This window comes from Silurus meridionalis, chromosome 7 (assembly GCF_014805685.1).
Source record: "Silurus meridionalis isolate SWU-2019-XX chromosome 7, ASM1480568v1, whole genome shotgun sequence".
In the NCBI taxonomy this organism is placed as follows: domain Eukaryota; kingdom Metazoa; phylum Chordata; class Actinopteri; order Siluriformes; family Siluridae; genus Silurus; species Silurus meridionalis.
Window position 1 is genome coordinate 11303612 of NC_060890.1, and position 18799 is coordinate 11322410.

An 18799-nucleotide genomic window follows, 5' to 3' on the forward strand; every position below is an offset into this window, starting at 1 on the left:
GCCGTCTCCGTCTTGCATCTGTCATCCAATTTTACGGCATCCAAGCTACGATGCACTGCATCTGTGCCTTCTCATTGCGAGTGGATCCATTCCAATAAACGGAATCCCTACAGAAAAGCACACAGCATGCACAGATCACGTCCACACACCAGCGAGATTTGATTGCAATGTCAGCTGGGGCCCGTCTCAAACAGGACAGATCGGTTCTAGCACATTTAGAGACCAAAGCGTCTGTGCGGGCTTTAAAACACGATGCAGATTGTAAACATCATTCAGGGTGTGTTTTAATCAAGATGGAGCCTTAGAGTACGTTTTAAAGTACATTTTGATATTTCAGTGTAGCATTGCCATTGTAACAAAGCGTCTATATATGTGTCTGGAAATGCTTCCCTAAGCAATAATCAGTCATGTAAATAATCAGTATGATGTGCCACTGTGGAGGAGAGCCTCCCTCTTTAACGCCAAGTTTGCTCTGAGCTTTTTAAGACAGACAGGCCCCAGTGCAGCAGCAGATCTCCAAGATATGAACAAATTACCATCCAAATCTGTCTCGTCTTCCAGTCCCAACTGTTTATGCAAATGACACATGTAGTTACAAACGTGTCAACTTCTCCTCCCCATCAAGCCTTTGTTTTGAGTAAGAGGTTAATAGGGAAATGCTGTTGTTGCGGTTGTTCACTTTTTTTTCTGGATGACAGCCCATTCTGCCTAGAATTTCTTCCAGTTTGCTGTTGATCAAAACATCCCTAATATTTCATTGCTCCTTGGTAAATATTTAGCATTCTGAATATTTATCACAAAGACTCATAGACAGATTTAAATTCCCCCTGTGTTTATGCTCATCATTACAATTATCTTTCCATATGTTCTGAGACACACATCAGGCATTTTAATGTGTGATTTTTTTGGCATTCCGATGGCATACCTGTTTTTAGTCTCAGAAATTATTGAAGATAATATAATACTATACTATTTGGCTGTAGTAGTCCATTTACTTTAATGCATACAAGATAATATTGCTATTAAAATTACTTGAAGCTACTTAAAGCTATGTTAAAGCTTTCTTTCGGCTTCTCCCATTAGGGGTCGACACAGCGGACCAGCCGTATGTTTGATTTGGCACATGTTTTTACGTTGGATGCCCTTCCTAACGCAACCCTCCCCATTTATCTGGGCTTGGGACCGGCGCTAAGGCTTGTGAAACCCTAATGGCTGGGGTCGGTTCCCTGACCGGGGATCAAACCCTGGCCGCAGTGGTTAGAGCACCGCATCCGAACCACTAGACCACCAGGGAAACTTACTTAAAGCTAAGTACACAACATTTTTGTTTTGAGTAAGGTCAACATCACCTTTTCTGCCTGCACACAAAGGAACACGGAATCAAGTGTCATTTGAACCGAAAGATTAAAATGTAGTGCATGAATGAATAAAAGTTTGCTTGGTCTCCCGATGCACTAAAGCTCAAATTAAATTAAAGTAGCGTTGTAGGAAAAGTGAAGAACATATACGATTAGTGGCTTTGAGGCAGCGTTTCTAACGATTTCAGCAAGCTCACAAGTGCACAGAGCAGGCGCTTGTTTGAAAAACGCTTTGTTGATAGATGATCAACCTCAAACATGACCGACATTATATAAAAGAGCTTATCTAAACAGTTAGATAAACAGAGTTGTGTAGAGCAACTGGCCCGGACTCACTCGACTGTGCAGTCATCCACTCCTAAGTCATGCCTACCTTTTCAGTGCAGGCAGTTCCCCTATTTAGAACACACACACTATTCTGAAATTACATAACCACTGAAAAAGCATAGAACCAAAAAACTGATTTTTTATGATGGATGCTAAACTATTAGTTAACCATAGCAACCAGTGATCCTGGTTTCTACGTCAATCACTGTATTTGCAAATATTTTGTGTATCATCATTTACAAAGCTTCACAGCTTGTTTGACTTCCTGTTACAGGTGTAAAATCTCCCAGAATTGGACACAGTACAGAAATGTTCTGTTGTACTGATTTATTCATTTTGCTCTTTTCACTGGTTTAAGGCTGGCAGCTCTGCCACTGCTGATATAAAGAAAACCACCGAGCTTGCTGAGAACTGCTAATGTACAAAAGACTGCAAAACTGATATCCAGTATAAAGCTGCTGTTATGGCAAAAGCTACTGTCACATGGACAGAAAAAAACCCCGAATGAAGGCTAATGGCAATGACATTTATACGGAATACATTTCAATAATGTACTTGTTTGAATATGATTTCTTTCATATTAGTGTACATACGTTTTAACAGTCAAGAAACAATGACATTGTCATTTGTCAAGGTGAAGTAAAATAAAAGGAAAATTGCATTCAGTCTGTACACAGGATTATTATTGTGCTCAAACATAAAAAATAAACACGATTTGTTCGTTCGTTTAGTGGCGTGTCCACTAATGTAATTACAGCTAGTCTGGCCCCACTTTGCATTTGGCTTTGTGTAACAAAACACTGGGCCATCAGGGATAATAAAGGATAATGAAAATATCCAGAACTGTGAAGAAAAAAAAAAAATCTGACTTCCACAAGAGTGGCCACATACACACATACATTCAGTTCCTCAGGCATCACACTCACTTTCATGATTTTAGATATTGTCCACTATAATTATCCAGTTTTTGATGCATCGTGGACATTACAGAACATTAATACACTGGAGAAGTGAAAAGGATTGTATTTGCTATTAAGCCGTTACATGTAAGAGTACTGTAATACATTACTGTGTCCAACATACTATACCAATACTATACTGTCCAACATACAGTACAGCTCATAAAAGACGGTACTTCCCCTTTATTTTGGTCGAGTATATGGTCATGTGCAAGTTATTTCAAAGTGAATCCACAAATTTCACTAAATCAGGGATTTACAATTATGCAAGAAGTACACCCTGCTCTCTTTCATGGTGTCCACTATAAAACACTAGGAACCGAAGTAACAGAAATCTCCATACACCACTGAGAGAAAAGAAAAGTTGTTGGACTCCAGTTCTTCGAATCATCTCTTGTCTCCATGTACATCCATAATGGAAAAGGTGTTTTATGGAATTGAGCCTCAGGTCTGAAGGTCAAGACAACAGACTGTGTGTAATCCACAATTCATTGGTCAGGCCAGAGGTCAGTATCTCTCCCAACATGTACTGTGTGAATAGGAGGTTAAAGGTCACCACTCTGGGGCTCTGGGTTGCGTGCATCACGGCCAGAATTTCGTCCCAGCCGAGGGAAACGAGACGATGCTTTTGATCGACTTGTTTTACCCCCGCTCTCAATGGCAGCCGGAGTGTCTCTGTGAAAGAAAAAAAAAAAAAGAGCACAAGCAGAGGTGAAGCTCATAACTTTCAGATTTTACACTGAACACATCCACAGTGTAACCGTCAGCTTCACCTGAGCACAAAATGCAGCTGTGTATGTAACTTCTAGTTACATATAAGGAAATCTTGAAGGAAGTGTATAAAAACAGAAACAGAAAAAAAGTGTTTATACAGAGTATTAGTAGTAATAGAAAAAAACATGAAAAGGCCATTCAATCATTCTATTTATAGTCAGGCCATTCTCAGCATAATAAAAGCAGGGAAAACATTAACCATACAGACTCATTAAACTCATATCAACACTGGTATTGGTGAAAAGGAAAGTCTCAGATTAAATAGAGGTAAATAAGACACATGGTATCAGGGGCTTCTAATTCTGAGTTAAGCAGAATTTTAAAAAAGAGTCTGAATAGTCGTCTTTAACACAGTTAAACTGTACACAAGCTCCATATTTCCAGATTCAGACTACAAAATGACAAGAGGCAAGTAAATCAGTGTAGGATATTATTTAAAGAGGTACCAATTTAAAAATGCATGGGGTAGATTAGAGCTTTCCAATCTTCTGTACACCAAAAGATTTCTTATTTCCCTTTTTATCATCAGTAGTTGTCTTTTCATTATCTCCATTGTTTAGTCTTTTCTCACCTCCACCACCTAAGAACCTTTCAATTGATGTTTGTGTAGCACACGTTAATAATCAGCTACGGTGTGGAAATAATGTTTTCTAAAATCACACCGTATGCAATGCAAATTTAAAGTGGCTTTTGAAAGGCAAAATGCACAATAAATAATACAGTAGATGAACTAAAGGCTCCTGCTGAACTAGTTTCCATTTTCCATTTCCATTTATGGTTTTTGGCAGACACCCTTATCCAGAGCAAATTATAATTCTATACATACTTATGATTATACTCATTAACACAGTTGTGGCAGCTGGGAGATGCTGAGATTTGAATTCACAGCCTTCCAATCGGTAGTCCGATATCTCAACCAGGGCATCATTTCCCGCTGTTAATGCTGGCAATAACACAATGATGGAGTGTGCAATGCCTTCAGCAGCCTCTGGGAGCTTCATGTGCCAAATTCTTCTCTGTGTCTCAGTAGCATCTAAAAAGGAATCTGGATTGGCCTCTATGAGATAGCAGGCACCACTGATCTGACCCTTAACTAGCTGAATAGGAAACACAATTATGTGCAACCCATAGCTCTTTCGCAAGCTTTGATTTGATTAGATTTTTTAAAACAGTCCAGGTCACAAAGGGATTTAATACATTTATAATTTTGTTCTAAAGACCAAAAAAAAGGATCATGATTAAAAACAAAACAAAAACACACACACACACACACACACACACACACACACACACACACACACACACACCACCGTTTTATAAAACGTGATATCAAAGTGTTAACTGTTCATTAGAGCAAAATAAAAGAGCTTTTCCTGCTTAGACCTGACTGCAGAACTGGCTTTATCTAGTCTGAGATATTTCGGATTTGTTAGATGACTAGTGTAAGCACCACTGGTTATATAGTACATGTGGGGCTATGTTTTCCCCAAAACCTAGGGACCACCCAAAACCCTCCACCAGATCAAAACGATCAGGTATCCTATCATGAGGAGATATGAGCTGCACAAAGGGCTAAAAATCTCTACAGTTAGAGAGCTTCTGCACTACCTCACTCAGTGGCTGCCATGACAACCACACTACTCATAAACCAAAAGCTATTGACCACCTAAGAAAAATCCTACTCCCTTTATGTGATTGCGTGCGTGTGTGTGTATGTGTGTGTGCGCGCTGCACTAACACAAGGCAGAAGATCATAAACAAAGGCTGAGCTGTGATGTCAGTAACAATAAAAATCCATTTGAGCCTTGAGAGTGTGAAACTCTGAGACAGGTGCACACGGCTGTACGACTAAATACACCGGCACGCTTCTCTGCAGTCAGATAAGCATAGGTGAGAGAGAGTGAGGGAGAGAAAAGAAAGGATGGAGAGAAAGGAGGGAAAAGAGAGAGAGCGCACTGCTGGGAAGCTTTCAATCAAGTCTGAACAGCAGGAGGAAGTTAGCTGCAGGTAAGTGGGGTGCTGCCTTCTTTCACACATACACTTCAATCTATGCATCCATCTCAGCACTCTCATACACACACGTGCACACTCACTCACCCTCACCCTCACGCACCCACACACACACAGTCTTCCTTCTCACATACGCATACACTATTCAATCTGTCCCCACAGAGATTGGCTGAGCTAAATAGCAGCTCCTCACTGAGCCATTACATAACCCTTCAGGACAGAGCTCCAGCTCATCCTTTTACCACAAAGCTGCTTTGTCTGATTTTGTACGCTGAAGAAATTTTAAAGAGACAAAAAAAAGTCCTCTAGCAAATTATTCCATTTGAGCAGATGGAAGGAACAGTGATGGTCTAAATCGGCATCAAGGTTTCTAGAGTTTAACCCTTCATGGCGAACAGCCTCCAAAAAGAACATATGACGTGCAAACTGTGAAGAAACCAGAAATATCTCAGTGCAGCTCAGTGTAACAGTTCTGTATACTGTATACTGAGGTTGTGTATATATTGTGTAGCAGGAAATATAGAATATGGTTTGATTAGCATCAATTTATTGCTGATGTCCAGAACAGAAACACAAAGGGATTTTCTCTCCATCTGGGCAATCCTGACTTCTCCATGTACTATTTAGAAAATCCCCTTTTAACTTTCTGCTATTTTGTCTCGACTACCTCACACCCGGTGCTCAGATGTTTGTGTTTTTCTCTATATATTTGCAGACTCTCTCCATCCTGCCTTCTCATTTCACCTTCTCCCTCCTCCGCTCTGTATTTGTATAATCAGACACAGACACAAAAAAGAGATAAAACAAAGAGATTTTTTTAAAAAGTAAAAAAAAAAAAAAAAAAGACTCACTCTGACTTTTTATCATTATCTTGTGGAAGAGTTTCCTCCCTACATTAATATATGGTGCCTCTGTCCTGCCATCTCTCTGCCATCATATAATACTGCATATATATTTTATTTCACCATTCACTGTTAGAAAAACTATCTAGTTAAAAGAATATACATTTACAGCATTAGAGCCTTATCTGGAATACCCATTTATCTCATTTACACTAGTAAGTAGTTAAGGGTTTGCTCAAGGCTCAGCACTGATGGGATTCCAATTCAGTTGCTCAATCACTAAATTACATTTATACATATATTACTTACGTTCCAAACAAAATACACCACATTTGTTTAAAAGGTAAGTTACAGGACAGTAATAAAGGGATGACTGCTGTCTCTTGCTCTTGTTTTCACTTCTGTTTCAAATTCACCAGTCAAAACAACACTATTTTAGTGTGATAGTTCAGTGGATAAGACATTGTACTTCTGAACAGAAGGTCATGAGTTCAGATCCCAGCACCACCAAGCTTCCACACCAGGGCCCTTGAGCAGATCCTTAACCCTCAACTGCTCAGCTGAAAGTCGCCCCAGAAAAAGGCATCTGCCGAATGCCATACACGTAGATGTCATGTAGATGTGATGTAAAAAGTTAATACAAACAGATATTCAACAAAAAGGTTAATGTAGGTGAATGGTTAACTGGGACACTGACTAAATTATAACATTATCAGTCAGCACTTGTTCTTCAGAGATGCAATCCAGATGTTTACAGTCAAAATTTATGTAAACCTCACAGAAATATCTACCAGCAGTGTGCAAAAAAAGAAGCATGTACCAGGGGCAAAAATATCTGGAAAGCTTTGGTTCGAATTTAACCAATCAACTGTGAACTGGTTGAAAGGAGTACGAGATCACTCTTAAGATTGTTCACTGCCGTAGTGCCATTTTTAACACATAACACATAGCATGAGTACAAAATGTAAATAGTTTCACAGAGTATGATGTTCACTGTTGAACAGGGGGGACATAGGGTCTAGAATCGCTTGACGTGACGTAAATATCACGTTTGGTGTGTGCAATGATTTCCTGGTCCGATATGTTTTGTCTGGTATAATATATATATATATATATATATATATATATATATATATATATATATATATATATATATATTATTTATTTATTTTTATTATTTATTTATTTTTTTAAACAGGATGTTTATTGAGGTGTGGAAAACAAAAGCTGTAGAAAAGCTCATTAAATATTCTTTCTTGAGAGCAGAAGGAGAGTACAGCTTCAGGGTCAGTAGCTTTATTGGCTAGATTCTTAAAAACCATTAATGTGTAATTAAAACAAACACAGAGCAAGTGGACCAGAGTGCTGCTGTTACTAATCATGTACATCGTCCTACACAAGCTGAACAGTGTCTTTGGAGAATACACACCCAACAGACATATTAAAACGCTTAGGCAAGCAAAGCATGATCTTTGTTGGATATTTCTGATGGTACTTTTTCTTTGTTTAAATACTGCTATAAGGTCTTTACAACAGAACAAATTTAATATTACGGGTGTAACGGTATAGAACATTTGCGGTCCGGTACGTGGCTCGGTTTCAAAGTCACGGTTCCGGTTCAATTACTGTATAGGTGAAAGAAGCACAAAACATAAAAGTTCTCGTAATTTTTTTATATGATTTTTATTTTACTTATTATTTTACTATTATTAACATTAGTAAACCGATTTTTATTATATTGATTAAATTTAGTAATTGATTAAATAAACACAAATTATATTGATTAAATAAATGTACATAAATGGAAAATATTTTATAGTTTACATTAGTGCAACTCCATTTGGGTAATACAGATGTGTGTATAAAAGTGTGTGTGAGTTCTTTACCTTCAATAATACATTTTCTAAATTCTCTACTTGACACTTTTACTTATTTCAGCATACATTAACAAATGTCTGCACACACCAGGTAGGTATTTATTCATTCAATTCATTTATTTATAAATTCATTAATTAATTCCTTCCTTCCTTTCATCCATCCTTCATTCATTTATTCACTCCCTCGATATGCGAATGTGACAGTGGGCGCGTGGAGGAGCACCAGTTTGCATGTGGAGGGTGTAGCTGGATGAAACGAGAGGTAACGTGCACACACACACTGAAACACAACGCACTGATTAGACTAAACAAACTTGTGGTTCGCCACTTGGTGTGTCTGTAAGGGAACTCAGATTTTACCTATGTTCCGCATGTAAAATAGACTGCATTCGATACACATGTGCACCAAACTGAAAGCCCAGTACTGAAACGGTTCAGTACAAATTTGTGTACCGGTACACCCCTACATTCGTAGTCTACAAGGGTGTCTAAGTTCAGTGTGGTTCTAGAAAAAAGGGTGTAAATAGTCTGTGGACACAGCTCAATACATAACCTGCTACCTCTCTCTCAGTGACATTTCTGAACTTCTACACCAAGTCAGAGTGTTCTCCATTTTAAAATGTCTCGGTCCCCAGTCATCTTTTGTTCCATTAAAGAGGCTGTGACAACAGCCCTCTCATCTAAAACCCCCTTCTCCTCCTCTAGTCCCACTAAACCACATGGCTCACCGGGGTGAGATTCCAGGATTATTCACACACACTTCACTATTACACAATTGTGCTAGCACACCTTCCATTATGGACAACTCTCTATTTTACATTGCTGCCAAGTGGAGAGTGTGCTGCTCAGATTTATTTAAGCAGGTGACTTCAGCAGCAGCATAAGAGCCAAAGCTCTTGGAGTACAACTAGACAATATGCCTAAAACATTTCTTGACTATGCAATGATTACATTTGTTTCACATTTGGGGACAAAATGAAGACTGATACACTATACGGACAAAAGTTTTTGGACACAAGAAAAAAAGATTTGGATGTGCATTTTTAACATCTCATCTCCACTCTTCTAAGAACATGTTCCACTAGATTTTCAAGTGTGGTTGTGGATAAGGGTGTACCGGTACACAAATCTCACGGCTCGGTACATACCGCAAGTTTAATAATAATAAAAAAATAATGCAATCAAAGTGCGAGGCAAGGACTAAACAAACTTGCAGTCCACTTAATAATTTCCTGAGGGAACTCAGATTTTTACAGATTTTATGTTCCGCATGTAAAAAGGATTGCATTTGGTACACGTGTGTACCAAACCGAAAGCCCTGTAACGAAACATTTAGGTACGAATCCGTGTAGCTTTACACCCCTAGTTGTGGAGATTTGTGCTCATTTAACCTTTAGGGTGTTAAACAAGTAAGGTCCTTATGTAGGGTAAGAAGGCCTGGGTTGCAGTCAGCATTCCATTACATCCCAAAGGTGTTCTATAGCAGGCCACTGACAATCTTCCACTCAAATCCATGTAAACTATATCTTTCTTTACTCAACATTCTGTCATTTTGGAACAGGTTTGAGTCTCCTTCTTCAATTGAAGGGATACTTTAATGCTAATGCACCTAAACACGTCCTGTACAATTGTGTGCCTCAAACTTTTGTGGTAAAAGTTTGGGGAGAAAACACATATGGCTGGAAAACACAGGTAACACAAAAAGCTTGTCCATATAGTATTTACTACTAGATACAGTAATATACCAAATATGGTCTCTGTTATGTTGTGGGAGGCATTTTGCTGGGATGCTTCGAGTCCAAAGGTATTTAAATGGAAGGAATTTCAGGTGGGTGTGGGAGAAAGGGGTGAGATAGAAAATACCAAACAATAAATGACTGTCTCAGACCTGACAACCTTTACACATTTCGTGTAGGAGTTCTGCATTTTAACAAAGAATGCAGCGAGAGAAGGGGGCGTCACCGCAGAACCATACAAAGATATTCTGACAGAGCTCCTTTATATTATGATAAAAGAGTTCTATCCTGAAGGGAACAGCCTCCTTCCAGGATGTCCCCATACACAAGGCATAAGAGTCACCGAATGCTTCGACGAGTATAGCGGCCTTCACGGATGTCGCTAGGACACTGTGTTGTTTTGTGCTTGAAATGGTCTAAATATAGCTGATCTAGTAATAATATATAATCAAAATACCCCAATAAAAATGGCTTTTCCAAACAAACAAAAAATGTATAATGCTGCAAAAATAGACGGCTGAAAGATATATGTTTCGTACTGCATCAACAGCAATGAATCATATTCCAGGCAATTCCTACTGCAGGCTGTGACCCAATTTTAGTGCAAACACCACCACCCACACCCACAAACCCTCAATAAAAAAAAAAAACCTCCCATAATTTTCAACCCTCACCTCCTTCACATCCCAGCTGGACCCATCACCGCCTCATTTGGCTCAACACACAAATTACATCAAGCTGAAAGCCATTAAATTAGCTCGTCATTTTCAAAGCGGTGCCAAGGATTCCCGTTGAATTCATCCTGATCATTTTGATGAGAGGGAGGAACATTTTTTCATTAATCTCCTGTTTGTAATTGGAGCTGGCTGAGACTCAGTGGACTGACAGTAATTCAGTGATATGCAGCGTGAGAAAAAATGGTGAAGCTGATAGATGGATGAGCCAAGTGTTGGCTCTAAAACAGCGTGGAGAATTAGCGAGTGTAATTGGGGAAACAAGAGATTCTGAATATAGGATCTCTCTATATAAAGGATGATGGATGATAAACTTATAAAAATTGCATAAAAGAGGCATTACTGGGAAATATAAAATTATATTGAAATATGATGTAATAAACACAATCTAACCCTATGTGCATATGCAGTCAAGTATTGGGAGCCAATTCTTTTGTTTTTGCCATACATTGAAGAGACGCTTTATTGCCAAAGGTTTGCAGACACCTATTTATAGGTACAGTATGTGATTTTTGAGCATCGAATTCCACATTTAGTTCCAATTTGCTCTTATAATTTCCTCCACTCTTCTGGAAAGATGTTCCACTAGATTTTGGAGAGTACTTGTGGATATTTATGTTTATCAGCCACAAAGGTATTATGAAAGTCAGGTACTGATGTAGGTGAGGAGGCCTGTGGTGCAGTCAGAGTTCCAATTCATCCCAAAGGTGTTCAGTAGGGATGAGATCAGAGCTCTATAGCATGCCACTCAAGATCTTCTTCTCCAAACCATGTAAAGCATATCTTCATGGTGCTCGCATTGTGCACAGGGGCATTGCCATTCTGAAACAGGTTTGGGTTTCTGAGTTCAAGTAAACGCAAAATTGTATTATAGCGCATCCAAAGACGTCCTATACAATTGTGCCTCCAGCTACGTGGAAACAGTTTGGAGAAGAACCACGTATAGCAGGAAGGGTCAGGTGTCCCAATACTTTTGTCAATATAGTGTTTTTTGAGTTTAAATTAATGAACATGAACAAAAGATGAACATGAAACAATAGAGCACAATGTCAGCGTTCGTTTCCTGATATTTTCATCTACATGTGTTAAACAACTTAAAACATAGTAAAAACCTTTTTACGTTTAAAACCTTTTCAAGAATTCCTCAATAATTAATAATTCCTAAGTAAGCAAAAGAAGAATTAAAAGAAGATTAAAGTGAAGCAGACCTAACATATGTTTGTATATGCCTTACTAGCTATAACCATATCAAACCAGCAAACCATTAGCATTAACAAACTGTTACATTCTTCTTTATTGATGCTCTTCCAAGCTTGTTCTGTTGTTTCTTTCAATTTTAATTTTCTATGTTTTCATCCTTCACTCTCATCTTTAAATGCTTCTTAGTTATGTCAAGCTGTAATGGTTGGACTGAACAGTCTAAAACCTTACACTTTTCCCTGAAGAAGGCATTTACTGAGCGTTTTGGGTCAGTGTCTTGTTGGATGATGACGTTCCCCTCATTTTTATTGGATGCAATTTTCTGTAAATTGTAAACATTTTTATGTAGATGTTCATTTTGCTGTTTACATCATGAATTGCATCATCTATTATTCCACAGCCTATTCCACAAGTTTTGCAAGGTCTCATAATGACACTACCTCCACTGTGCTTGACCAGTGAGTACATATTATTTGGATCATGAGAAGATCCTTTCTTTCACCAAACTTTGGCCTTTTCATCGTTGTGGTAAAGATTAAACCTGATTGCAGAACATTGTTGCATCTTATTTTTTTGCAAATTCCAATCTGGTCTTCTGATTCTTACTGCTGATGAATGGTTTGCATCTTGTGTACATGTGTTCTTTAAGTTTTCTTTGAATGCTGGATTGTTATACTCCCCTGCGGAAGTTGTTTGTGGGATCGCTCAGTTTTACATACCAGTTGTTTATTTCTTAAAAAAGAATTCATTCACATTTCTATTGGTTAAGTCCAATGTCTGTGCAATTTTTCACCTTCAAATTTTTTTTCCCTCATAGACAGTTCTCTGCTCTTCATGTTGGTTTACCTAGTTTAACAGCAAATGCAATCCTAATAGAAGGCACAAACCAAGAGTAGACTCCGAGTGCTATCAAATGTTTATACATTTATACAATGTTCTCAGATGTTTAACACAATTTAAAGGTCAGCAAATTAAAGCTAAAATACCAAACCAATCTATTCATCTTTTCATCTCAAACCCAAATGTCATAACAAAACCAAATACCTTGCTGAACCAATACTTTTGGAGGGGACTGTATGTGCATTTGTGTACTTTATGTGTGCATGAATGTGTGTGTGTGTGTGTGCATACTTACTGACAGAAAGGCAGCAGCTGTAGCAGTGTTTCCTTGGAAGGACAGGCAGTGAACTCAGGCAGCGTCTGGATAAGCTTGTTCATCACCATGCGCAGGTAACACTGCAGGTGCTTCCTTCTTTCCTCAACAAACTTGGCATCCTGCACGATTACACACAATTAAAAGGTACTAATTAGATTAATAAAGAAAAATGTACAAAAAGGTTATAATAATATCCTAACAGCCTATCGATGGCTTTCATGCAGTCTAGGAAGCTGAAATTAATAGTACATAGGTAAATATGAAGAGTCTCATCGTTGTGAAAGTTGTGTTTATCAGCATTGCCTCTGGAAACCCCATCGAATAATCCTGTTTACCTTAAGGAAATGGTCGCCTTGCCCCAAAAACAATCACGCACGAAATTGCAGGTCTTTCTATGCAGCAGTTTCTCTGTAAGAGTTGTAATTGCAATTAAATGATTTGTTTACAAACCACCATCTTTAACCACTCCAGCACAGGACACATGTTCACAACAGAGCCAAGCGACATCATTTTAAACATCAAGAAAAATATCATCAAAACTAGTACGAAAGATTACTCACAGAACACAGTGCCAGAGCAGACATGGCTTCAAAGCAGAAAACTGCACCAGCACATTTAATAACTGCTATTATCAGATGAATCAACGAGCAAAGCACAACCCTCTCGATCTGTAAACAAATGTATTAGCTTAATCACACAAACAACTGCCGAAAAAAAGGTCAACAAAGTGCTCTGTGACCTCCAGTGCCTAGGACTACAGTACTAAATCTCTGAAAACATTGGGCCAGCATCCTGTTTGCTGGCCAGTTGTATTCTCTGTTCAAATGCCAGGTTGTTCTCCAACATACTCAAAGCAAACATGTTGTATCCCAGAGCCCTTTTTTAACAGGACATGCAAAGACATTCTCCAAAATAACAGCTGGATCATTTCTCTAGAATTTCCATAAAATTTCTCCCATTAATTGTCTGTGTTCTGGTGTTCAAATTGCTTCAGCCTGAATACAAACACTGTCACTGGGTAGAATATTAACTTAGACTTACAAAATTACGTACTGAAAAGAGAAGTTGACGTGAAAGTGACAAAAATAAGAGTGTCCATGAATAAGAGTGTGAGTGTGTTAGTCATGTGGACAGTTTTATGAAAAACAAAAAAAGAAACTGGGCAGAGTTACTTGTGGCTGAAAAAAGGTACACAGTGTCTAATCAAAGTTTCTTCGTGTCCTTTTCATGTATTTTGACTCAAGTCAGTCAGACTGAAAAAACACTGTACTTCGCGCTACTGCCCAAAAGAAACAAGCACAGAACTTAGCACATATGGGCAAATCTGCTGATTGCATTCTGATGTAAGTCCTGTAATAATACTGTCATTATTCATAATGAATGGAAATAATGAAAGTTATAAAAAGAAAAAGGTAATAAGGAAGTTATTAGATGGTCATATTGCCAGCTTGAAAAATGTGCTGAATTGGAAGTTTAGCAGGACGGCTCCTCTGTGCGTGTAGAAGCAGGTTATATATGCTGATAAATAAAGTCATATTCTTGTATAATACATTGAGAATGTTCACAAACAAATGATGCATAGTTAAAGCGGTAACTCCAATCCATTTTTTAGAACAGAAGGCATTCGAGGTGATTAATGAATGAATAATGATTGAACTGATGACCTGCATCAAACAAAGGCCATATAGACTCGCATTTTAAATTAAGCTGTGGCCATAAAACTAGCTTGTGCTTTTACAGTATGTCTCGGTGATGCAGAACGCGTTTCCCATGCAAGTTGCATATTCATCCAGTATATATATGAGTCATCATTTATTCACTTTGAGTTGTAAAAGAAGGGATGGGAAACAAGAGTAATAATAAGCGAGGGCTGTATCCTCCTGAGGGTTTCATCTTTAATGCAGCGATAATGCAGAGCTCAATTAAGGCCGCTTGAAATCCGCCTGAAAGACAGAAGACACCTAAAAACTGCTGTCTTCTCTTCAGTTGCTTCACTGCACCCTTTATTTCAGCTCTGTGACTTTCATAATTCATGAAAGGAGCGCCGTGATTCATAACAGGCCATTATAAACATGGCGCACGGAAATGTTCTCCGACTTGGACAAAGGCATACTAAAAGACGCATGTGGGAAAATATAGGCCACCTAATGCACCTCGTACTAAACAAGGCCTCTGAATAATTCACGAACGCAAAAGAACAGCTGGACGAGAGAGGGACTGACACCCCGTTACCGAAATCAGCCCGCCTGGTGCAAAAAGCGGTGAGAAATGACTAAGCTCATGAGAGGAAGAGCAGAACTGCTAAACAGTTTAGCCAGACGAAAGTCTTGTGAGGAGCGCCGGCAGCAAAACAGCTGTCAGAGGCTGTCTGTCATCTTAAAAGGACACTGTGGCAGAGCACGGGCTCTAAACGGCTGGCAATCTCTGTGACTTTGCCTGCAGCCCCGTCCTCGCCCATAGCAATGCAGTTCCGGATTCCAGGACTAGTATCATCCCTCACGCCATCTGTGCAGTACAGCTGCTGGAAAAGATAGAGGGATGACTAAAAGAGGTCAAACTGAGATACGTTTCTCATCCCTGCAAGTCAGCTGAAAAAATGCTAGTCATCTGTATCTGTAAACACACCCCCAGGAAATTGCCGGAATGGTAAAAGGCTCCGAAAATGAGAATCATAAATTCTGGGAAGAGGAATTGTTAACTAACAAGAAGCATTCTAAACTTCAGAGATGTAAATCTGACTTGGGCAATGATCTGTTGCTCTCTGCAGAAACCAGAAAGTCTGCAGAAGTTCCTTGAACCAATGCTAAAATGAACAGGAAAGTGTGTAGGTTCAGTTTCACATTGCCTCTGCATTATAATGAGCTGTAAATAGTTTAAAATCACACAGCACTCAGTAGAAAACCAGAGAACACTGATAATATATAATAAACATGTAACAATAATAAAAAAGAGAAAAAATATATATAAATATATATTCCTACTTGTGCATGCAAACTCATACATACACAGTAAAAACAACCTCATTATGCTTTATTAAGACTTATATAGGATAGAGAATCTTTCTTTTTTGTTTTTAGCTACAGTATTAGGCCTGGTTCCATAATCTAAAATGACTGTATAAGACTGTAGGAAGGACATTACTCATAATCACACATTCCAGCGCTCATAAAATGAGTTCTCACTCTCCAGTGTTCTGTATTGTTTAAAGATTTATAATCACACTCTTGATATCACACAAATGAGGATGGGTTCCCCTTTTGCATCTGGTTCCTATCAAGGTTTCTTCCTTATATCATCTAAGGGAGTTTTTCCTTGCCACAGTCGCCATGGCTGCTCATCAGGGATAAATACACTTCGTTCACCTTAACTCTAAAAAATTCTGTAAAGCTGCTTTGAGACAATGTGAGTTGTAAAAAGCGCTATAGAAGTAAACTTCACCCCATTTAAAGTCTTGAAAATGCCACTTGTAAACTGCATCCTAATAAAAAGCCTCTAAGCCTTTAAACTGTACAGAAGGTTGAACTATGGAGAAGAGACACTGACAGTTCGAGAGAGTTGTGCTTTTTGATCTCGTTATTCTCGGTTCTAACGGCCTGGGCTCGGGCACGCTGCTGCAGTTGAGGCGGATGCGATGAAGCACACTTGGGAACGTTTAGCGTGTCTGCTGGCCCAGGCCCTAACAAATCAGCTGTTTAGGAGCTGTCAAGACAGCTCTGCATGGAGAGATCTGACATGCCCCAAGCAGACAGGGTGTGAGACGCTTGGAGACCAGCAGCAGCAGCACATTTTTAGCACCCCCCCACAGCACATACTCGTATTTCGGAACACCGAAGAGCATCACCAGCTTATTCACAACAACAAACTAGAATTTCCCACTGTGAAAAACGGTGTTGTGCATGAAGTGCATTGAAAGCCTAATTAAATTTGCTTGTCAGCAATACTCATACATCCCTGATGTGTCAAGAATGATAACACTCTGTGGATTTAACACTACATATTTTTTCTGGGGTGTAATAATGGGGTTCCACTTTCATGTGCATTCAAATTACAAAAAAAAATTGAGTGAAAAAAGACTTTTACTGCCAGAAGGCATATACTAAATTTGGAGATAAGACGGAAGACTTAAAAAAAAAAAAATAACTCAATTATACGTTCGTTTAATGGTTTGCTGTAGCTCACAGCAAAAATTGAAGTTTTCATAAAAACCTATCCTCCCTGTGAAATTACTATTACAAACCTAAGAGAAGAACAGAATGATAGCGTTCTATCTGCTGTATTTGACTAGCCGAAAGCAGTAACAGTTTTCAGAAGGAGCGTACACTCGACCATGTGAACATACTGATGATCAGCTGCATATGAGTACAAAAGATGCAGAGGAACTGCTAGAGAATGTGTTAGAGACTGTATTCCCTTATCATCTATTGAAACCTAACGTTACACCTGCTGAAGCTTACACAGGGGCAGATCAGAGACAGGTCCTAGATAAAGGGGAAGATGCATAGGAGCTAAGAATTATATTTTTATATTATATATATATATATATATATATATATATATATATATATATATATATATATATATAATTTTATTTTAGTAAAAAAAAAAAAGATAAAAAGATTATTGAGTCAGAGGACAAAAATGCTCTATAATCCAATGTTGATGAGCTGCTGATTTGCAATAATGGTCCTATAAAAGCAAAGTCAGTGCTGTGTCAAGGCTGTGTATACTACTGCACTGAGGCATATTTGAGGGGTTTTATTGGCAGTGTGGCACGTAGATATGAAAAGTACACACCTCTATAATCCCAGCAGTCTATTGTGCATATCTACAGCCTCCCTTAGTGTGGAGATGTGCCCTACTGCATGCATGGAGCCACCGTGACAAGACATTGCAGCAATCTTCCTTGGGATTTTAATGCGGTTTCAGAGTAATATTGGCAATATAAATCTTTAATCTGTCTGCATACCACTGCTCTAATGCCACACTATAATGAGCATAAAACTACTGGAAAATGTTGATGGGCAGTTTGATAAGGGAATCCGTAAAAGGTCAAAAGCTAGTATGGTCGCACAGGAAAAAAACACACACCAAAAGCTTTAGTTAGCCTCAAGCAAGAACTGAAGATTCCATAAAAAAATGAGGCTTGTGAAAGCAATTTGAGATTTTATATCTGATACTGGAGAACACAGGATTCAAAAACACATTTAGGGCTACAGAGAGTGACTATGTGGATAAATGCACTGCCAAATCAAATAAAAGAGTTTTATTTTTAATGCAGGGGTGTTCGCTTGACAAGGACAACGCTCATGCATTTCCTCACTGGTTTGAAAATGTCTGTTTTCTTTCACTTTATGACGAGAACAGCTTTACATTGGATAAAAACGCAATCCCGAAGACATGTGCATGTAGGATGCATGAAAATGGAATAGCTGCACAATAACAGCAGTTGAAGTGGCATACCATCAGTACCACTCGTGCACCGGTACAACACGAATGATAAACAAGAATAATAAACCTCAAATAATTTGCATTGGAAAAACTGGATTGTTTTAAAAGTAACCTGAGGGATCAGTATGAGGAAAAATCCAACTTGGAATTTTTCCATGTAATATAGTTGAAAGAGAAGCTTTGCGCCAGCCTCATTGACAGAGCCCTCTTGACCTCAGAGGATCTGACAGGAGAAGAGGCTCATCCACTGCAGTTTATTGCCTGAAGGACTGAGGCTTGCTCTATAAAGCATCACTGATTAGCGCCCACAAAGGCCAATCATGGAAACAATAACAGGATAAACATGACAGCTAATCTCAGCGGACTTGAATAAAACCA

General features: G+C 38.7%; 1 protein-coding gene across 1 annotated transcript in view; it reads right to left on the bottom strand.

Moving 5' to 3' along the window:
- Window positions 1-2807: 2807 nt before the first annotated feature.
- The window catches only part of snx29 (sorting nexin 29), a 77487-nt gene continuing 61495 nt past the window's right edge, over window positions 2808-18799 (bottom strand). Inside the window, exons 21-22 of the mRNA XM_046853665.1 lie at window positions 12953-13092; window positions 2808-3319 (exon numbers count right to left, since the gene is read on the bottom strand). Coding sequence (XP_046709621.1) covers window positions 3190-3319; window positions 12953-13092 — 270 coding nt within the window. The 3' untranslated portion in view covers window positions 2808-3189. The remainder of the gene's footprint in view (window positions 3320-12952; window positions 13093-18799) is intronic.